Consider the following 22,459-nt stretch of genomic DNA (forward strand, 5'->3'; position numbering starts at 1 on the left):
TGGATATCCAACATTGCAACTTTTTTTTTTTTTCTTGTTGATCTATGAATTATGGGCTTCATAGCCAAACATTTAAAATGTAGTACTATGATCTGTGAGAGTTGCATTTCACATTATATTGTTTTACCTGAGACAGGTAACTGAGACTGTGAATAGACACAGCTGAAACATTTAGGTCACATAAGCAAGCTGACACAGAGGAGGCGACACAGAGATATGGAAGCAACTCAGGCAGGTTATTAAAAGAGAGTCTGTGCACGTCTTGGTTTGACTGTCAAATTATGGTCAGCAGTTACTGTGTGCCGTTTAAAATTCAAATGTGCCTGCAAAAGATTGTATCCCATGTGCGGAAGGTGCATGTTCTAATTTTGGAACCAAAGACTGTGAGAAAATATAAAAGTGATGGCAACTGCACTCAAAGCTGAAGCTCAGCTATGGAAGGATGGACAACATTGTTTCTACCAATGCCTCCTGCGCTCTCGAAGTGGACAGTGCCGGATGTCACGGGCCCTACATGTGTATCATGCTTTGCCAGGAGCTTCCATTGATTCCATTTTAGAGTGTGTGCAGATATTGAAAGAAGCAAAGCATATCCCTTCTTTAGTGTTATTCTTCCTTTCTTCACATTAGGAGTTAACATTATACCATAAGGGAAGGATATAATATTTAATTATATATAATTTTTTTGTTTAGTACAAGCTGAAATCTCTAACAAACATATTCCATGGGAGGGTACGCATCCTGCTGGATTCTGACAGTAGCTCTGTTTATGGATTAAGATTCCTTGATTTTTTTAGTTTACATTTTACAGTTTTACAGTTTACATTGTCTTTTGACATATCTTTTTATTTTTTGTTCATTTTTGTTGATTTATTATTTCCCAAAAAATTCTTTAATATAAACATTGTTTTGTTATAGTGGAGTAGGGATATATATATATATATATATATATATATATATATATATATATATATATATATATTACATTACAATTCAACCTCTCCCTTTGCTGATTTTTAAAATCAAAAAAGCCATGTACATTTCTTTTTTAGGACCTGTGAAGATAGAAAGCCTGCTTCTCAAATTAGGGGTACGGCTCTTCTTGATACGAGGCTTGTTTGGAGCCTTTGGCCTATTTCTAGAGGAAATACTTCATTTGGACGTTTGTGGGCTGGCAAGAATTCTAGAAGGATTCTGATACTATCCAGAGAAAACTCACTTGAGCAGTGATTGGATCAGGAAATAAACCAAGTTATATGGAGCTTTTAGGCAGCAGGACAAGTTGAAAGGCAAGATGTGGGGAGCAAACTATGAAGATAAAAAAGAAGACAAAGGTTAAACATTTAAAATGGGGGCAAGAAAGGCAGGCGTGAGAGTCAGCTTAGTCATCGACCCTTTACTTTGAAACTCTCTGACAGAACACAAACAGATTAGAAGTAGCAGTAGTGGTGTCATGAGTTCAGAATGCAGTTAAAGTCTTACTTGTATGTCTGGGTAGCATAAAAGATGGATTCTCTCTCAGGTGCCAAGACGAAGAATTCTTAATTTTATATTCAGTTAAACTCCCAGTTCTCAAAACCTTGCAAATGAAAACGCCAGTGTGGATAGAAAGCCGGCTGGAATTTCCATGTGCATCAAGAGCGCAGACGTATCAAAACTGTGTACTGATGATGCATTTGAAGTTAACTCTGGAATGTTCGTGTTTAAATACATTTACATTCAATTTGGATATTATGGGTGGTCTGACATCCATCCATCCATCTGTGTAGAACAAAAAGCAGCACGAAAGGTACAGTCACCTAATAGTATGTAATGCAATTAATTTGAGGACAATGAATGAATGAATCCAGCAATCAATTATTCAATCAATCATAATGTGACCTGCTAGAAGGGTTTTACAATAAAATCCTCACAGACCCAGAATGAACAGTGATATCCAATAACAAAACTGCACAAGAAAGTAGTAACCTTATCTGGTAAAATGAAATGACGGTGGGGATGACAGCAGCTTGCAATCTTGACGGTGGTGAAAGTTAAGGTATCCCTGATGGCACTCAGCTTTAACTGAGAATTTGACTTTATTCATGGTAATTCTGAGAACTGGAAAAAATCCATATTAAGATTTTCTGATCATAATGCGGGACAGAAACAGAAACAGAAGGAAGCATACTCTGCTATGGATGGGGATGAGTGCCTGCTTCCTCCTAAACAAATTTGGAATGCTTTGGCAAGAGAAAAAGATAGCAGGTGTGGTGTGCTTATTGTAGAATCACATGTCACAGGTTAATAAACTGAAACAAGTGAGCATTTAACTATTAGGAGAATTTTCAGATTAGAAACCGTAAAGATTGTTCAAACAGTAACACTTCACATATACTGAATGTCGTCTTTGATAACAAATTATTTTCATTCCACACCTTGAGTAACTCATGCTTTTTATTTTAGTGTTATGCAACGGTAGAAGTATAAATATCTTTTTTAATATACAACATATGACACCCATAGAGATTTTTTTTTTAAAGAAAATACAAACTGCAAACACTTTTTATTGCACAGATCCTAAAAGACAACCCCATATATATGCAAGTCCATCTACAGCGGATAACACAAGTCAACAATGGGCAAAAACATTTAGAACTTTGACAATTTTACAGAGACTCGAACTGGATACCACACAGTTTGACAGTGTTCTACTTCACAGCTTGCTGGTAAGATGAACCACAAAGATGTGTTACACTAATACAAGCTATGCTCTGTGGGGTTTCCAAATGCAACACAGACATTTGGCAGACTGATATGCAAAGTTTAGAACAAACAACTGTGATATAGCTGTAAACAAATCATCAATGCACTTAAAGATATTAGGGGTTAAAAGTGCCTTAACTTTACAGCTGGCCTTTTAAATTACTGGGCATTGCACTTTGTGATTTGTTTCAACAATCTAATATGCAATTCTCATTGGTTCAAACAATAAGATACAAAATAATACAACACATACAAATTAATTTTTTCATTGTTTTTTGAATAAAAAAGGATTACCCATGTGGCAGATAAAGTGCACATTTCTCTCTCCTTTATCCCTGCTTTTCTAGTCCTGAAATCTTAAACAGTAAAAACAGTATAGAACAAGTGGAAAGGGGGTCCGATATAATTAAATGCTTATAATCCAAAGTCAGTTTCTGCATGTTGTTATAAATATAGATATGCAATGCAATTCATGGCCATAAAACAGCTTCTTTTTGTGCAGCCATCCTGTATTTCAGTGGGTAAAATATTAATAAAGATGAATCAGAATATTCTACCACTTCCAAAAGGACACCAAGCATGTGAACATTTTGATCTTAACCAAACACTATGCATACATCTAGATACGGTACTCTGGTTGGAGTAGAAACTTCTTAAAGGGTTGCTGGGAATCTCTGGAGGATCTTTTGAAACAAACTTCTAAGATAAATTGTGCCTACCTTAAAAGCAAAAAAAAACATTCAAGTCTCTAGCTTCCTTAAACATGAAACAAATACAAGTTCTGCCTAATCTCCTGGTTCCCATGTCATAGCGTTTTAAGGATGTTGTCACATTCATAGTCAAGGGGTTTCAAATAAATATGACACAAGAGCCTTTGTGCATGGTTGGCAATGCCTTAACTTGAAGATGATGTCAAGCAGCATACTAGCTTAGAGAGGGAAATGCAAATTAACAAGAGATGCAACAGTACATAACAGTAGTATTACAAACTGCATAATATAAAAAAAGAATCGTTTTGCCAAAAAAAAAAACACATTCATATCTTAAATAATTCTGTTAAATCTCTAATTATTTATCAAGTAGCATTGTCATACTGTAATATTTACATTTTTTCCATACAAAATGTTACCAGAATAACTTTTAAAGACCCTCTTAATGCGTTTTAAAGGAATGTGAAAAATCACTTACTCTTGTAAAAAAAAAAAAAAAAAGAACAAACAAAAAAGCATCCCCCAGAAAACATAAGGCCCCATTCTAGTAGATGCAATACTTTGCCTTCATATGAATAATGGATTCTGCAATGAATGGTTCCAAATCCAAACCAGCAGGTACTATACCGATCTATAACCGATGAGCTTGTATTTCATTTAGCAAAATAACTGCACATTCTAAATATTCTGGAGGTTAAAAATAATAAGAAACTAATGAACAAAAGAGAGATTTCTCTTACCCAAGTATTCCCACTAAGCACAGATTTACAGATGATAGATGATTGGTTTGATGGTCCCAGAATTGTACAAACAGTGCAACATTAAAGCACCCAAAATTGGCACACACAATTCTATAACTGAAAAGGCCTCATGTAAAATGAAATGACACATGTACCACAAAAAAACTCTGCTGTACTTATGCTTTCTTTTTTTTTTCTTATCATACAGTGACATTTTTTTCTTTTCTTTATTAGCACAGAGGATTTAAAGAAAGTAGCAGGTAGTAAAAAATAAAGTTACTTTTGGTAAATGATGAAATCAGCAGCAAAAATGTTGCCTACAATCAAATCTTTAACTTATTTTTAGTTTTTAAATATTTACATTGAATAAACATTTCAAGTCACTCTCTCACTCAAGCACTCACACTCTTCCATTAATATCAGCGCAATCAACAAACTCAATTACACGAAAGACACTGTACAAATACTATATGGTAACAGTTTCACCGGTTCTGAATAAAGAAGGCATATAGAAAAAAGGTTTCCTATTACACCTAAGATGATATTGCGCACCTACTAAAGTATGTAAGCTTCATTTTTGTTTCATAAACTAAGCAGTGCAGTTCTGAAAGGTAACAAAACAAGAAGTGGTTCGTGGCATTGGTCACTTTGACTCTTTCATGCTTCTCATGTGCCTGCATTCCCTTGCTGACTTTTCCTGTGGGGACTGCTGCGTGATGAAGCAGATGGTTTCTTTGAATGGCTTGTATCTTTCTCTTGTTGGGAGTTAGAAGAGTGGTTTTCTTGCATTACTGGGGTGACTCTTGCTAAATCTCGGGAGTTCTTTTTTAATGATGCACCCTGGGATGGAGTGGTCTCTTTCCCTTTACAGTCAGCAATCTCTTTTTTAGGAAACGGTGCTGTATCCTCTAGGCTTCCTCTTTTACTATCGCTCACCCCTTGTTTGTGATCAGCTCGGGCATTGCTGACAGGCTTACAAAATTCTTGTGATTTCTCAGCATCATGCCTTGAGCTGTCCCCTGGGCTCTTAGTGCCCTTTCCAAAAGTAATTGAGGCATGGTTTACAGATTTCACCTCCACCACACTGTTGCTTTTGAATGAAAGTGCTTCGCTGTGCTTGTGTGTGTCATGCTTTTTGTCACTAGAGGCTTGGTTCATTGCAGGTGTAATATTCATACTACTTGTGGTTTTCGCTGCCTCTTTTTGAGTTGCTGGTCTGCCTGAGCTGGAGTTCTCTTTGCGTTTCCCTTCCAGGTTTTCCCTTAGTGCATTCTTTTCAGAGTTTTTACATTCAGATTTCTTCAAATCACTCTCGGGATCTACACCATGATTTGACCCAAGCTGTCCCTCATCTCTTCGCTCACATTTAGATGTCTTCTCCCTCATAGCAGTTTTCTTACATACATCAACTGATGCTGTGGACACTTGTGGTGAATTAATCGAATCCTTTGCACTAACATGAGCAGTCTGCTTTTTTTGGAGTGTCAACTCAGATTCCTGGCAAGCCCGTTTAGGTACATTAGGCTTTGCTTGAGGTCTCGGATCAGCCACTGAGGTTTTCAGTTTATTTATCTGCCCCCCTGACTCCTCCAACTTACTGATGCACATTTTTGGACTGTTGTTATTTTTGTTTTGTTTCAAGTTGTTGCACTGTGCAGCTTTGTATATATTAGCATTGCCAGCAGTCTGAATTGCAACCAGCTTGGACAAAGAATCTGGTGGATTTAAAGAGGTGTCCTTAGCTTTTTCAGTTTTTGACTCCTGAAGGTTGGCATCCATCTTTTTGACCACAGTGCTTATTAAACATTTTTGTTCTTTCACAGCAGGTGAAGTGGATGAAGTATTCTCTACTTTTACTGCTGTGCTTCCTTCAGTTTCATTAGCGCTCCGCACCTGAGAAGGACACAATTGTGTTGGCATGGCTTGGACTATATTTCCTTTAACATCTGATGTAGTGATAATGGAGGAAGATGTTTGAGGAGGACAAGATTTAATTGCATTTGTAATAGCCCTTTGTTTCTCTCTGTTCTGATTCAATACTTCTGGAACCACTGAGACGCCCTCTTCTGAAACACCAAGAACGGTCTGACAACTCTGAGCACTTTCACCTACAATTTTCTGACAGAGATCTTTGCTGCTTACATTCAAATTTACATCACAGTTTTGCTTCATTAAGTCTGGAGGTTGTAGTTCGGCACTACGCTTTTCTTTATTTATTACCAGGAAATTCTGCAGTGTAGCTTGTTGAATTTTTCCTTTGGATGTACTGGAAGCAAGGTTTTGTTTTTTCCCATCCATCTTACTTTCTTCTTTCAGGTTATATAGCTTGTTGGATTTGTCCAGGTCTTGTCTTTCATCTATTAATCGTTCACTGCAGCCTTTTGTAATTGAAGATTTCAGCATTTCTTGAAGGTCAGTTTGATTTTCAATTGTCACCTTTGCACTTTTTTCAAGATTACATGTATCAGCTGTTGAATCTAAAGACTCTTCTGTGCTGCAACCCTTCAATGTAATCACAATTCGGTCTGCTTCTGCTTTTTGCACATCCTTCTTTAAGCACTTGTCCGATGCCTCTTTCACCACCGGCATACTAACATTGCTTTCAGGGTCTAAGACCTGTTTGATGTCACTTTGCTGCACAATTGCTTGATGTTTCCCAGTGTCCAAGAGAGGCCCAGACAGTTTCTTTGGTTCTGGTGACATAGGGTGGGATAAGCTGACTTGGTTCTCTATGGCTTTTGATAAGCAGCTATCTGTTTTTGAAGTCCTTGGCCCAGACAGTATAGCTATGTCCAGAGTACCTTCCAGTGGTTTTAATGTTGACACAGATCTTCCTTCTAGTTTATATTCAGAGGATGTTTTTCTGATAGGGCCCTCTGTTCCTGAGATTAAGTGAAGTTTTTCAACAGCACTCTCCCCCCTTCCACTCAGCAGTTTTTGAGGAAGTGGCTCTGCACTTACTGTGGGAACCATGTGAATGGCATTTTTGCTAAGATCTATAGGCACAGAAGATTCCAATTGTAAGCTTTTTGACCTTGCTCCAGCTAAGTGTCTACCTTCATGTACAGGAGGAGAAATGCGAGTTTTGGGAGCAGAACACAAATAATCATCTCTTTCTTCGAAAGACTGCTTCTTTCTGACAAGTTCGATATTGGGGGCTTTGGCCTCAAGTTTTTCTGATTTACAAATTTCCTTTGCTTGCCTTGCTAGTTGCTCTATGTTATCTTTGTAATGCCTTTCAGCTGTTGGAGGTGGCCGCTCTTGTAACGCTGTATTAGATGTCAATCTGGTGCTATCTGAACTTGGCTCATTACTCCTGCTCATCATTCCAAAGAAAAGGGTCTGTTGATCTGAAATGTTATCACAAACTTTAGTGTTAAGCTTTTTGTACAAACTGTCCTTTGGATTAAGAGTCGCAGCATGGCTGTCTGGCAAGTTACTCTCCACAGATCCCAGAAATCTTTGTCCAATTCTAGATGTGGTATTTCTTTCCTTATCCTCAGATCCAGCAAAGGATGCAGGCTCTGGTTCACAACTACATTCCTGAAAGGCATCCTGTTTCTGCAGCGATTCCCGCCGCTCAGCCCAGTCCTGTCTCTTCATAACCACTTTCACTTTAAGCTTGTCTTTGTCAAGTTCTTCAACAGATTCTTGCCTCCCAATTTTTCGAGTAGCAGGCCGCTTGAGGCAACCTTGTTCAGCGGGACGGACACGAGTAATCGCTGGAGCTTCAGAAGATATTTCATCAAGACTCTGCAGATTATGGTCCTTATTAAATGATTCTTTCTGTGCCTCCTCCTGAGTCACTTCCAAACTGTGTTTACGAGGGCACAAGTGCTTTTTGTCACTGGCATAAGATGGAGAAAGCTTCTCTTCAGACTGAACCCTTTTAAGCAGGGGAGACCTTGGTGGTTCAGCACTCTTGGGTCTTACCATGTGTCTTACAATGGTTGGTGGGGAATGCATTTTACTAGGAAATGTTTGTGTTGTTTTGGAGCTGCCAACACAATGACCCAAAAGTGGTGAAGGGGACCGCTGAGGTGATGTTGGCTGAGGTGTAGGAGAAGGAGTACGGGCAAGTGGAGAAAGGGGAATACTTCCTGCTGATTTTCGACGACCCTGCCTGTATCTCTGCCCAGTCAGCTTTGGACCCAGCCCATGAAGTGTGCTAGGCCGAATATGTCCAGAACCAGCAGGGGAGTTAGGAGCACTTGAGCTGGGAGAACTACTCTGAGAAGAATTACCAGCTGCACAAGAAAAACAAAAGACACAGAAAACAGAATGATATAATTATTTAGGACTATTGAAATAAAGTAAAAAAATAAAATAAAATTATATATATATATATTATAAGATGTCATCTGTTTAACATAAAAGTAGACATCATAAATTGCATTCAAGACTTTTCCAGTTTTGCTCAAATTGCTTGGGTCATTTTGGTAACCAAAATAAACATAAAATTAAATTATAGAGGATATATACTAATTATGGAAAAAATTGGGTTTCCCATTTTATAAGCAGTAATGGTTAGGGTAAATTTACAGCTATGCTGAAATACATAAGAATAGGTTTTCTGTTATTTCAAAGCATATTGAAAAAATATGTTGGCTTTTTAATTTAAAAAAATTGAAATAAAAAACAAGTCAAAATTATATCAAAGCTGGTTTACTATTTAAACTATGCAACATTTTTATAGAAAAATAATTACTATACAAATTAGAGACACTGATCATGAAATGGTTAGATGGTCATTACTGAAAATTACATCAAATGTTGCTTGCATAGGAAAATTATTTAAAATAACAAGAAACCTTTAAAGTCGAAAACTAATGGAGAAGTGCATTTCAGTAAGAACAGAAAAATATTAAGTTTGCAGGGCTGAGATGATTTCATAGTAACCTGTGAGGAGTTCTGCATATATGTTCATTTCTGCCATTAAAACCTTTCACATAAACCCGCAGCCATACTGAAATCAATATAAAGCCTGCATAACATGGATTAGCCACACGTTCACAAAAAGATTCTCTGTATACAAACTGGATCAATCAGGCTTTGAAAATAATCATAATAATAATTCTTGATATTTATGCAGTGCTTTTACTACTTCTCAATTATTCATAGAGACACTTAAGAAAATTGTTTTCAATAGTTCTGAAGGGTTCTATAGTTAATTAGCTATGTCTTAAACATTCTGAAAATATGCTTGCTGCCAGCTTTTACTACCTACAACAATCCAGAATAAAGGTAAAAAGTACATATTTAAAAATAATGTAAGCCAATGATCATTTGTACTTTTAAAGATACAAAGAACTTGCTGATATAATTCCTGTATGTTAAAAAAAATTACAAACATTCCAAAAATAGTGGTATGAGTAAAAAAATTCATTTCCACAGTGGTGCGAGTCAAGCCAAATAAGCTTCTTTTTTTTACCTGACTGATTAAAGTCTGGGGTGGAGCGAAAACCAGCAGTAGGTGACCTTGGGGACAGACTATGTGTTGGAGACCCAGGCAAACTTTCACCTGACGAGAGTGACCGGTTTAAACAAGAGTAGCTCCTACTTGTATGGAGTAGAGGAGAAGGCTGCATTCCAAAACGTCTACCCATGGATCGCTTCCTAAGACAATTTAGAAAAAAATTACATAAAACATTTCTGTAATTTACAACAGAATTTCTACTTACCTAAAATTAGTTATTCAAAAGTCTGTTCTAGACCAACCTAAATGACTCATATTAGATAATGCTGGAAAACTCAAAATATTCATTAATGAATTAAATATTCAAATGTTTCTTATACAGAAAGATTATTAAAATGTTTGACTGTAATCAGGCAATCACTATCACAAGCTTGAACCTAAGAGACTTGCTGGCCTGAAGTTAATTTTTTCTGCACACTAATTGACTTAAATGATTAGTGAATTATTACTGCTTCTTACTTTGCTGATCTCTTTATCAAAAGCAACGTAAAACATTTGAGATGCAATTGGTTACATTTCCTTTGTAATTTCAGGTGGAGTACAAGCAGGTGAAGTGACTTTGTCATGGTCTGGTTTGAACCCACAAGAAAGGGTTTGAAGTCTAAAGTTTTAACCATTGTGTCACACGGCCTGTATGAATACTTTTCAACTCTGCACCATTTGTTCAGAAAGTTTCCTAATACCAGTGTGCCAGATTTTCAACTGGTTATTACTACTATTCAGTGTGTGGGTCTTTCTAGTGGGGGGCTGTTGTAATACACATTAGGATCAATAATGTATCTATTGTTTGATAAAGTTGGTGCAAACATGGACAAATTTGAGGTTGTTCTGGGTTTGGGGGTGGGGGGAATTTCACTGTGGAGCACCTATTGTTATGTTTTTGCTGAAGTTCCTTCCCTGGGTTATGTTTTTTGACTTTTTAATTTCTTTTTCAATTTGAATTTTTATTATGATTATATATGTTTAATGCACTATTGTTTTGTTATATTTTAAAATGTTTATGTTTCGTGTATTTCATATTTGGCTTCCCAAGAGGTGGGGCCACCTGTCAGTCTCCATTGATGGACTACTTGAAGCCCTATAAAGGCTTCTGATCAAGGCTGCTGATGGGATATGCAGTTCCTCTGTGGTACACTGTATGCATTTTGGTGTTGGGTGAATTAAAATGGCTATTTCTTCACCAAGTTCTCTGGTTTAAGATTTCATTATGCTCTTCTTTCTTGGATTACGACTTAATGATTGTGGATTGGAGTTATTATGCTGTGGATTTATAGGAACATCCTTTTGTTTCCTTTTTGATCTTTTCTGGGTATTTTGTTATTTTTCTCTATTTTTTGTTAATAAAGCTTTTTCATTAGGATTCTGGTGTTACTTGTCTCTGTACAGGATAGAGATTCATGGTACTCTCTCTTGTGAGTCATATTTTGAGATATTTGAGTTTTTTGCATTTTGATGTATAAGGCCTGTTCCCCTAGAGACTTCTCTAGACAGGTCTGAAATCTCTCAGTTTCTTAGAGTCAGGCTAATCTCACAAGACCTATTTTGGGGCAGGCTAGTTAGAATTCAGGTGTGTATTTTGTGGGTCTCTTTGAAGGCCTCTCCTTCGCCTTTTGTGTATGTGAATATAAATATCTATTATGCATTTTTATGCTTTTTTAAACAAGGGAGAAAAATATGCAATTCATCGTTACGTATAATAAGACTATAAAAGAACCTTGATTTATTTTACCAATTTAATTTTTACTTCACATTGAAAACCAACTTCTTAATATGATAAATCATACCTAGCAATTGCAATTTGTTGTAAAGTATGTTTTAAAAAATGTTTGAAAAAAAAAAGTATTATATTTGGGAATCAGTATCTTTGATAGCTTCTGGTTCTCTTGATTATATATTTTTATTGCAGGTAGCATGATGGCACAGTCATTAGCCTGCTGTTACATTCCTTTAAGTAAATTTTAGTCGTGGAGTTAGCAGGATTACAGTGGTTTTTAAATGTCCCTTTGCACTACTAAAGAGACTAACTAGTTACTACTGGGTGTGCACTTACTGTAACAAATGTAGTTAAAGCAGTCATGGAAGGAAATAAAATATGTATGTCCTTTACAGTTCACTATTGCATTGGTAAATGTTTGTCTTTTCCTGCTTAAAATCTGAAAAGAAAACATCCATGATTATTTCCCTCTGTTCTAAGAAAAATAATATTTTCCTCTTCATCCACAAAGAAATGTTTTATTCTGGCTGAACTTACTTTGAAAGATGTACACTATAATTGCAAAGGTGTCCTCAAATTAACGTCATCAACCCCTTTCATTACTAATTACAACGAATTATGCCTAGGAAGGAATGTTTGCATGTTACTTGAAACAAAGGCCAATAAGGTTAGGGTTAGGACTAGGTTACATAGTCAACTTTATTAGTATTTTTAAAAGGCAAGAAGACTTGTACGGATTTGGAGCCACCAAACAATGTCAGAATAAGCTTCATTTTCTGTTTCTGTCAGGGTTTGCTCTCTGGCTTTTATTTATTGTATATTTTATTGTTAATTTTTCATATTTGAATGATGTTTCATGTGTTTTTTGTTTTGATGTATTTTTGTTAATATTGTTATATGTATTTAAAATGTATGCATTGTGTATGTGCTTAAAGGATACATTCCTTGTTTTCTATAGGTGAAATTCCCAAGAAGACAGGCCACAATTATGTTAGAGCAAAGGGAACACCCTCAAGCCTATAAATACTAAGATCGGGAGTGAGTCCTTCAGAGGTTCATTGTCATTTGTGAAGAAACTTTCATAATACTGATTATTGTTGTTGAATTTGCTGTTTCTCAGTTTTTGCTATTGGATTTCAGATTTGGACTTGATGGCATTGGATTACCTTATTAGGGAAACTGTATTGCCCTTATTTTGTTTTTTTCATTTTGATTATTTAAAAATACATTTTTGTTTAAAAAGATTTGTATTTGCCTTCTCTGTCCAAGCCAAAGGCTTTGCAGTTTTGTCATTTTTGAACAGTTGGGACACAAGACATTTTTTAAACTTTTAAAACCAGTGCCCCATTTTGAGTCAACACAGGCCTGAAGGCCTGCTTTTTGCGTATGGGGTCTGGATGCCTGGGGTGAGGCCTGTTTCTAAGGCTAACTAGTGAGGATTTGGTCAAGTTTTTGTTTATTTTGAGGCCTGTTCACTCTTTTGTCCAGTTTTGAATGACAGCACCACAACAGATATGCACTAACACTTACTCATAGTGGAACTGGGTGAACATAAGAATATAACAAGTATGAAATGACCATTTAGTCCACCAAGTTTGTTTTTTCTCCAATACGTAACCTGTTCCAATATGTTATCAATAAATATTTTAAAATGTTCTCAGGGTTTCTGCTTGAATTACATGGCTTTTGAGTTGCTTTCAGGTTTCCGTTACTCTTTATATGATGAGGTACTGTCTTCAGTTTTAAATGTACTTCTCCTTTCATGTGACATTAAAATATGATTGTGATAGATAAGTATCATCTTATCGGAATACAACGTGGCAAGCAAAAATAACAGTTTAGAGCTATTTTCAAGTGTAGGATATGTAGGACCTTGTATCATTAGCAATATCTCTAAGTTATCCATAGAAAATCTTAACATTTGAAGAATACTTTACAAAATATATTTAAACAAATTCAAGACATTTAAATGTAAATAAAAATATATATTTTAATAAATTACTTACAGTCTTTAAATCATCCTTATAATATCCTTACATTTTTCAGGATATCTGCAAATAATTTTAAGACATCTTATGAACTATTCACAGATATCTTAACCGTATTTGAAGATGCCTGAAAATAATTTGAGCATATCTTTTTTATGATTGACTTTTACTAATGTGGATATATCTTTATAATATTGAATAGATTAAATCAATTTAAACATATCCCTTATTGATATTTTGGTTTGCCAAAATATTAACCAAAGTGTAACAAGTAAAATGTATTAGTTGGCTATATGTTAAAGGTAAATAAAAAAAAAAAGACTATGGTGGTCATACATACATGTATAATCCATAGTAAAGGGTATCCTTACCTTTCCTGTGTCTCTTTTTTCTTAGGTTTCTTGCTGTGTCTCACCATTTTACTTTTATAGCTGTTTCTCCTTGCAGGGCCAGTTTTAATGGATGTGTTCTCAAATGGAGTTGTTGTAATAGCAACTTTGCTTCCACTCTGCAATGAAATTTCACTTTAATTAGACTAGTAATGTGATTTATACTAACTGTCTGCACATGGAATTTTCAATGATCTGTTTGCACACATTTTAGTCTTTTTAGTCTTAGAAGTTTAAAACGAAGTCTGTTTTCAGGGGTGGGGGTTGATTTGTTTCTAACCTTTTTTTCTTGTAAAGCTTGAGTTATGTGTATGGAATATTATTTGATTTTAATAAAATCAATGAAATAAAAAAAAAAAGTCTGTTTCCACTACAATTAATTAAAAGCATGGGGGATGTTTATGTATGTTGATATGCCAGGACTTGATTTAATAAACACTGCAGGATTAAAGTTGTACAACTTAAGAATGCAGTATGTGGAAGGCCACACAAATACACCTGCTCTAGACGGTCTGCTGTATGTTTTTTGAGACTTACCAAGAGCTGCACAAGAAACAGGAAGTCAGTTTATCAAGCCAATGTGGTTAGCTAATAGCTAAACTGTGCTTAGTATTTCCTTCAGATATTTTTAAAAAAGATGTCACAGTTTTTACTTCCACTACATGACTCAGTAGTTTGTTCTTGATTCCCACATCATTTTGTATGAAGAAGTGCTTCTTCAATTCCATCTTAAATACAGTTTCACTTAATGTCCACCAATGTTCTCAAGTATGTGACTTTTTACCTAATTAAAGAACCCTGTGGGATCAAGGATTAGGTCCTCCACAGCTTTCTCTTCTCAAAACTAAAAAGGTTTAATTCCTTTAGTTTTCTACAGTAAGCCATGCCCTTTAGCACTGTGGTGCACTTGGTTCCTCATCCCACACACAGTACTCTCAAAGCAGTTTTACTAGCACATTATAGAGTCTAAGCACAAATTGCTTCTGCACATTTTCTAAATGATAAGAATGATAACACTGAATAAATATATGCTGCTGTGCCAGCAGGTAGCAGATGCTCAGTAGAACAATAAGTACATTAGTGGGGGAGGTTGCAATGCATATGCAATTAACAAGCCCACAGCCAAAGTAGTGAACACAAAATATCTGAAATAGGAAGGTCAATCTTTAACTTCTGGGAACCTTAACAATCATGTGCGTGAAAGAAGTGTTTTTTTCCTACACAATGTAAAATGAACAATCAAGGTTGGTTAATTTATTCCAGAATTTACTCAGAGTGCAGAGTGAGAAAAAATGATGAATAGAAATGATGATGCTACAGATGTTTCTCTGAAGATTATATACTGAATAAACTATTTGTGGGAAGGAAACCACCTGGAAAATTGGTTAAAAGAAAATCTCAGAGGAAGTCTTAAACAGGTATACACTAATCTGAACACAAGCCCTGACATAACAAAAATGTAAATAGATTAATTTTGATGTACATAAACAAATGTTTCACAGTGATAAACCTCACATATGCTCTCATTCAGGGGAGTTAGGACGGTCACTGTTATATCTGTCAACAAGTTATACATTTAAAAAACAATTTTGGGTTAAGTTTAAAAATCTTTGATTTTATGATTAATATTTGAGAAATTGCACTGTGTATTCCACTTGCCTTTAATTAACAAACCTTACTTTAACATGGCAGAAAAAGAATTAGGAGAATGATATCTGGATAACATAAAAAAGTTATGCTAAAATATATAAGTCAAGCCAACCTTTAACAGCAGTTCCACCACTTCAGTGTGAACAAGTCCATGGACCGGTTCACCATTAACATGTGTAATGAGGTCATTAGCCTTCAAACCAGCTAGCTGAGCAGGGCCACCTTCCTCAACACTCTGTAAAACAAACAACAGATGACTTGAACCTCTTCAGTGGATTTAGACTTTAATTTTCTACGTGCAGAGGGATAAGCATATCTTATGACTAAATGACTAGGAGAAAAGTAGACAAAATTAGAGAAGGTGATATGTTAAACGAAACTTTTCCTCCTCCAAAACAAAACAAAATTCATTCTATGAAATGATGTGTTCAATCAAGGCTCCCATATTTCGAACCTGTGCATAAATGTATGTAATATATACAAAATACATTTTTTGATCCTCTGATGGCAGTAGTGCACAACACATTGCATTACAATAAGAAGAACATAAACTATTGATAATCCAAGAATTCATGCAGCTCAGATAATGTGATTTCTGTCTCCAATACTGTACTTTACTTCAAAAATATATAGTCTGACTCTTCAAACAAGTCTTTTTCTCAATACATGTTTCTCCTTGGCACTTGGCTCTTTCTTCATGTTCATTTTTTCTCTCTCTCCATTTTCTTTAACTAAAAAAAATAACATTTAACTAATTCATAGGTTGTTAAAGGTCTGAAGGAAGCAAAGTCTCTCAAATGTACAATATTCCCAATGCATAACCATACTGAAATATTCAAAAAACTTTAATTTTGAACTGACAAAGTAAATCATCTTAAGCAAACTGAGTGACCAGTAACAGTTATCTGGCAATAAAAATAAAATGTGATGTACAAAATTTAATATTTGGCGGATTAACCACTGTGGAAGACTGCCGGCTTCCCAGGCCGGTCCGCACCCCCAGGCCGACAGGAGGAGCTCTCCCAACAGCGGGATCGTGCCCCGAGGTCCAGCAGGGCCTTATGGACTCTGTGGTGTTTATACACAGCCCTGCTGGATACCTTGGGGGCCACCAGGAGTCGCTGTGGGGGGACTTATGGGCTCTGTTGTGCCTTATGACCCGGGAGTACGTCACGGTCACGTGACAGGAAGGTATGGCGTGCTCCCGGGTTGAAGTAATAGACTGATTGCCCTGACCCGGAAGGAATAAGGAACTGTGGACTGCTGGGACAGGAACACCTCCGGGTCAGGGGCTATAAAAGGACCGTGCCTCAGTCCAGACACTGAGCTGTGCTTGGTGGGAGAGGAGCAAAGTGTCTGGGCGAGGAGGAGAGGTTATTGAGTTTATTTGTTGTGAGATTTATGAGTAGTGTGGGAGGTGCTTGGTGCACTGTGAAAAAAGAAAATAAAACGGTCGTAGACTTTTACCTGGTGTCTGGAATTATACCTGAGGGTTCAAGGGTGCACTACTGCCCCCTACTGCCACACCACCTTGAAATATTATGCAAGGTGAGAATCCCAAAGTGGATTTTTATGAACACCTAAACTGTATATTGGAGACAATTATGGGATTAGACTCTCACAACATTGATACAGCAGAGATACTCTTTTAATTTAAAGAATTATGCCAGCAGACACTATAATGGCTTAAATAACACAGACGTATTAGGTCTTTTAAAGTAATCTGTTATCCTATGCATATGCTAGCTAGGGTACTCTTTACAGTATGTGATTCAAAATGCAAAAGTGGCAAAGTAATATTCTTCAGTAGACTTTTAGTAAGGAGGCTGTAGGGTTGAACTTGTGCTACCTAGGGATACATCTTTAGCAAAAACAATTAGATGTAAGCTTTATTATAGATATAACAGGGAGGAAAAAAAAGTGCTTTTTTGGTTTAATGGGGCACGAGCCATCAATCATGTAGTGTTTTTATATACCTTGTGTACTAAATCCTAACATTTTTTCCCACCTGGCACAGTGAGCAGCAGATGAAGCTCAATTATATATAGTTCTTTAATCAGAAAATTACATTGGCAGACTTCCTATCAATAGAAAGAATATTCTTGCAAGGTAATTGTTGCATTTGAAGAAAGATGGTAACTAAAGCTTAAATAAACATGAAATATAAATTTAAATGGAGGATTTTGAATTGTATTTTACTCTGTAAATAAATCTCAATGTAAAGGATGCTGTGCTAATAATATCACCAAATTTCCTCTACAGAAAGAATAAAGCCCCTTTGTAAATATTCCCATATCCATTTTACTCAAAGACAATCTGTTTAGCATCTGGATTGAAGGACATTTAAGAAACAATCTTATGCAGAACCCTGTAATCTGTGCTTAGATTGGAGTTTCAAAGAAACAAATATCAGGGCTGAAACCACGGCTCCTGAGACTGGAAAATACCACTAAATTATGATTTTTACCGAAGAAAGCAGTTCACAAAAGCGTGTCAACACTATGCCAAGAGATTTCTGAAAAATGTAAAGGTTTCAAGGTAAGGACCATGTTTGACTACAGTAGACTACAGAGGATAAATAGTTACTTTTTTCAATCTCCAGTTAGTTTGGTTGCATCTCATATAGAAAACTTTGAAATATAGCACAACCTAACAATAAATACCCTGTTGGCATGTCATGGATCTCTTTTATTGGGTAAAAAAGAAATGTTCCAAATACATACATACATACATACATACATATATTGTGGAAGACTGCCGGCTTCCCAGGCCGGTCCGCACCCCCAGGCCGACAGGAGGAGCTCTCCCGACACCAGGATCGTGCCCCGAGGTCCAGCAGGGCCTTATGGACTCTGTAGTGTTTATACACAGCCCTGCTGGATACCTTGGGGACCACCAGGAGTCGCTGTGGGGGGACTTGTGGGATCGGTTGTGCCTTATGACCCGGGAGTACGTCACAGTCACGTGACGGGAAGGAATGGCGTGCTCCCGGGGTGATGTGAAAGACTGATTGCCCTGACCCGGAAGGAATAAGGAACTGTGGACTGCTGGGACAGGAACACCTCCAGGTCAGGGGCTATAAAAGGACGGTGCCTCAGTCCAGACACTGAGCTGAGCTGTGCTGGGTGGGAGAGGAGCAAAGTGTCTGGGCGAGGAGGAGAGGTCATTGTGTTTGGTTTAAAGAGTTTATGAGTAGTGTGGAAGGTGCTTGGTGCACTGTGGGAAAAAATAATAAAGAGTCTTGGACTGTAACCTGGTCTCCGGAGTTGTACCTGAGGGTTCGAGGGTGCACTACTGCCCCCTACTGCCACAATATATATATCTCAGAGGGTTGACAATAGCTGTGTTTGTGCCTCACCACATTTTCAGTAATTTGTTTTACCAAAACACAGCTCTGGGCAGAGAATGCTTATTATGCTATAACTAGAAGAATGCATAAAATGTATGCACTAGCTCACATGCTCTAGAAAGTATCGGTTTCATCTAAGTGACTTTACAACAGACAGGATCCTCTGCTGAAGGCATAAAGTGACGTGCTTCAGTTTTATTTAGCCAGTAGACTTAATCATGTGAGTTTCATTTTACTGTATATTACATATTTACCCTCCAGTAGCCTATTATATAAATGTAACCTCAATTTAGTTTACCTCAAATCACATCTACTGTCTTTAGGACTGGGTTTGTTCATAATGTTCAGCTTGGAGTGTCACGTTAAAATTTACTAAATAGTATCAATGGTAATCTGTCTCCAACATGTGCATTGTGCCTGAAGAGTGAATGCATTGAGTGGACATCCCACCTGAGTGCCACACTCTTGCAGTATATAATTAGTGGGGTTTATTCATCAGTCATACAGAGCACAACTATTTGTTTCTCTGCACCTGTATATGTGATCTGATAGATCCAATCATAAATATTTTTTTTAAATATATCAACTGCTATCTGAGCACGAGAGAGATATTGGAGGCTCTAAGCCTAAATCAGGTACTCTGGGCTTGCCCATATTAATTGTTTTTTGTGTAAGATATTCACTGTGAACTTTATTACATTTGTATGCATGTGTGTATTTATTTTTACAATGAGTATTACTGGCAGGAAAATCACAGAATGACTGCCACTTACGAACAAGTTTTACCCAGAATGAAAGGTAATTTTCTCATTATTAGATTGATCCCCTGTGAAATTACATTTACACCTTGTGCAAACAGCTAACGGTTTTACGGGATACTGGGCAAAGACCACTGTTTCTAAAGGGTCGCATCCTGGTTATTTTGGTCTGTACCAGATTATTATTGGCACGTTCACATCTACCCAAATGAACTGCACTACTGGGGAAATTGCTCCCAGGTTTGAGACAACTGCTCCAAATGAACCAATTGTGTAAACACTTTAAAATGTATAACTTTATAATGTTTGTCTACTTATTGTGCTGTATATTGGCTATCTAATTTGCAGGGATTTCACTAGTCTTGAGACCTTTAATAGCATCTACCTTTCAATAACTTTTCCATGAATTTACTGGTAAATGCAAAAAAGCAGTATGTTCAAGGAAAAGAAGAAAGCACCTTACCAACACCATATGGTACACCCTGTAGATATCACTGTCACAGGCATAAACTCGGATTGCACGAAGGGTAAAGCCAAACTTCTTTCCTGAACTGTGGATGATGATTGGCTGCCTGGGACTGACAGAACAAACTGATGAATCACGACTAGGGGAAGAATCCCTTGAAGAGGGATCTGAAGACAAGGAGTGAGGTGACATTGGGCTGCCAAGAGGAGAAATACCAAAAGCATCTAAAAAGAAAAAAATACAGGAAAAAATCAGTTGAATGGAACATTAAAATCTGCATGTATAAAAATCATATGCAAAAAGGAACCTAAATATTGTATTTTATACTTTACTACATTAGAATGAAGTATAAAGTACTACAGTTTAAAGGTGAATGCTAAGATATTTCCTTGAAATTTTCCCATGCTATAGCTATTAACTGAGATGTTCAATCATTAACTTAAAAAAGCAATTTGAATAAATTTAATAAGGATTTATTTTAAAATATTTTATATGCTGGTTTGTGAACTATAATCATTATGTATAATGTCATCTAACAGAACAAATATGATTGCTTGTGCTCTTTGATTTCAAAGTAACTAGCTTAGATCCTTAAGCAATTAAAAAAGTCTTGCCTTCTTTTTGTCTTAATTTTCTTTTGAGACTGATACTACCCTGAAGCTAATTAAAAGACAACACACATTCCTTTTTTTAATATTTACTCTAAACTGAAAACATCATAATAGTGAGATTTTCAATTGCTGCAGAGAAAAGAAAATCTATGAGCTCAACGTCCTAAATGCTGTTTTCTTGTTAGTCATATTTCTTATGTTCCTGTGTTTAGACGTCTACCCAGTAATAACAATAACCCATATAATGAATAAAAAATTTGCCATTTTCTGATAGATATATTTATTTGTACCTCCAGGAATCTTGAGGGAGAGTGCACTGGTAGAAACTGACTTTGTAACTTTGCTTGTGATTCTAGTTTTTTCTCCACCATCTAATCTTGAATGTGCTATGAGGTCTCCTGGCTCCTTTGAAGTGCTGTCTGGACTGTCCACACCTTCACTCCTTGCATGATTTTGATCAAGGGTTTCTGAAAAACTGGCCACTAAGAAAATGGGAAAAGTACGATTAATAAGTGCACAGACACACACAGTTAAATTACTGTCATTGTTATGGACAAGCTCTTTGTCACTACAAGGCTTTCAGATGTCTGAAACAGGTTTTCTTTACAAACTCCAACACATATAAAAGAAAATAATTTAAAAATAATAAAACACGTTCTGTGCTGCAGAACTAAGAGAAGAGAAATAAATGGTGCTATTTGTGTGGTTATAATACCTGAAAGTGTGGAGTCACTCAGTGTGCTTCCAGGGGTAATTGCATCTGTCTCATCATGTGGAAGTTCACCAATAGTGAAACCAACTTTATCAGAGTGTCCCGGGCTCACAGATTCTTCCCCTTCTTCTGTTTCTGCAGAAATAGCAAATTTTGGAAGCAGTCCTGACCGGCACCCTTGACTAGTGCTCTCTGTGTCTGAAGAGTGGGAGAGTGAGGGCCTAGACAACAAAACAGAAACACAGAATTAATATGAGCAAGTAATAATAGCAAAATCAACTATGGTATCATAACATTAATGAACTGGAATATGCATTATATATAACAGAAACAATCTTATAACCACAAATATTAATATACAGCTTATATATACTTAAATAATTTGTTAAAATTGCACATTCATAACACAGTTAAGCATTTTACAAAACAATCAATTTCTTTAAATAGAAGTGTTATATTAAAACTAAAGTTACTGGGGCCCAGCAAACACAATATTCATCAATATGGATTTAAAAAGAAAGCAAAAGAACCAACAAAATTTTTGATCTTACATTTCACTAAACTCTGGAGTCCAGCTTAGGGAATCCACAGTCAGAGGACTCCCACTTTTGGTTTTGTCTCCACTATCTCCCTTTTCCTCTCCTTGATTACGAGATATTTGGTCCATACTTCTGTAGACCTTGTGTTAATGGCAGAAAAAGAAAATATCCCTGTTATAAATGTTACCATCTTACAAATTGAGCAGTTTTTACACTTGGTGACATAAAAATACCAGAAACACATTGATATCTAAGTATAATAAAGAGAGGCATAGAATAGATGTGTTGTAAAGCAAAAGGTCAAGTATAGCATTCCAGAAATATTGCAACATCTTAGCAATTAAAGTTTAATTCATGTAAAAACCACATTTACTTATGATGGGTTAAGCTAAAGAAAATGGAATAGCCAGAGAAAATCCACAGCAACAGAGCTAACTACAAATATTTTTTGACTTACTTTAGAAAAACGGTTTGAACAAGATGAAAACTTTCCGATTTCCAAATTAAAATCTTCATCATTTGTGTCATCTTCCTCCTCAGTTTCCAAATGATGATACCTTTCTGACCGAGCTATGTGCCAAATTGAAAAAATTACATCACCTAACATTCACT

The 22,459-nt window shown here is 36.3% G+C and overlaps 1 protein-coding gene across 6 annotated transcripts in view; it reads right to left on the reverse strand.

Moving 5' to 3' along the window:
* Window positions 1-2,422: 2,422 nt before the first annotated feature.
* Window positions 2,423-22,459, reverse strand: part of mast4 (microtubule associated serine/threonine kinase family member 4) — a 454,258-nt gene continuing 434,221 nt past the window's right edge. For all 6 annotated transcript variants that reach the window (XM_039758648.1, XM_039758649.1, XM_039758651.1 and 3 more), the window contains 9 exons: window positions 22,305-22,417; window positions 21,860-21,987; window positions 21,312-21,529; window positions 20,887-21,078; window positions 19,983-20,209; window positions 15,525-15,647; window positions 13,745-13,881; window positions 9,627-9,811; window positions 2,423-8,442 (listed from right to left, as the gene is read on the reverse strand). In XM_039758648.1, the coding sequence (XP_039614582.1) occupies window positions 4,862-8,442; window positions 9,627-9,811; window positions 13,745-13,881; window positions 15,525-15,647; window positions 19,983-20,209; window positions 20,887-21,078; window positions 21,312-21,529; window positions 21,860-21,987; window positions 22,305-22,417 (4,904 nt within the window). In that variant the 3' untranslated portion in view covers window positions 2,423-4,861. The remainder of the gene's footprint in view (window positions 8,443-9,626; window positions 9,812-13,744; window positions 13,882-15,524; window positions 15,648-19,982; window positions 20,210-20,886; window positions 21,079-21,311; window positions 21,530-21,859; window positions 21,988-22,304; window positions 22,418-22,459) is intronic.

This window comes from Polypterus senegalus, chromosome 7 (assembly GCF_016835505.1).
Source record: "Polypterus senegalus isolate Bchr_013 chromosome 7, ASM1683550v1, whole genome shotgun sequence".
NCBI classification, from domain to species: Eukaryota; Metazoa; Chordata; class Cladistia; order Polypteriformes; family Polypteridae; genus Polypterus; species Polypterus senegalus.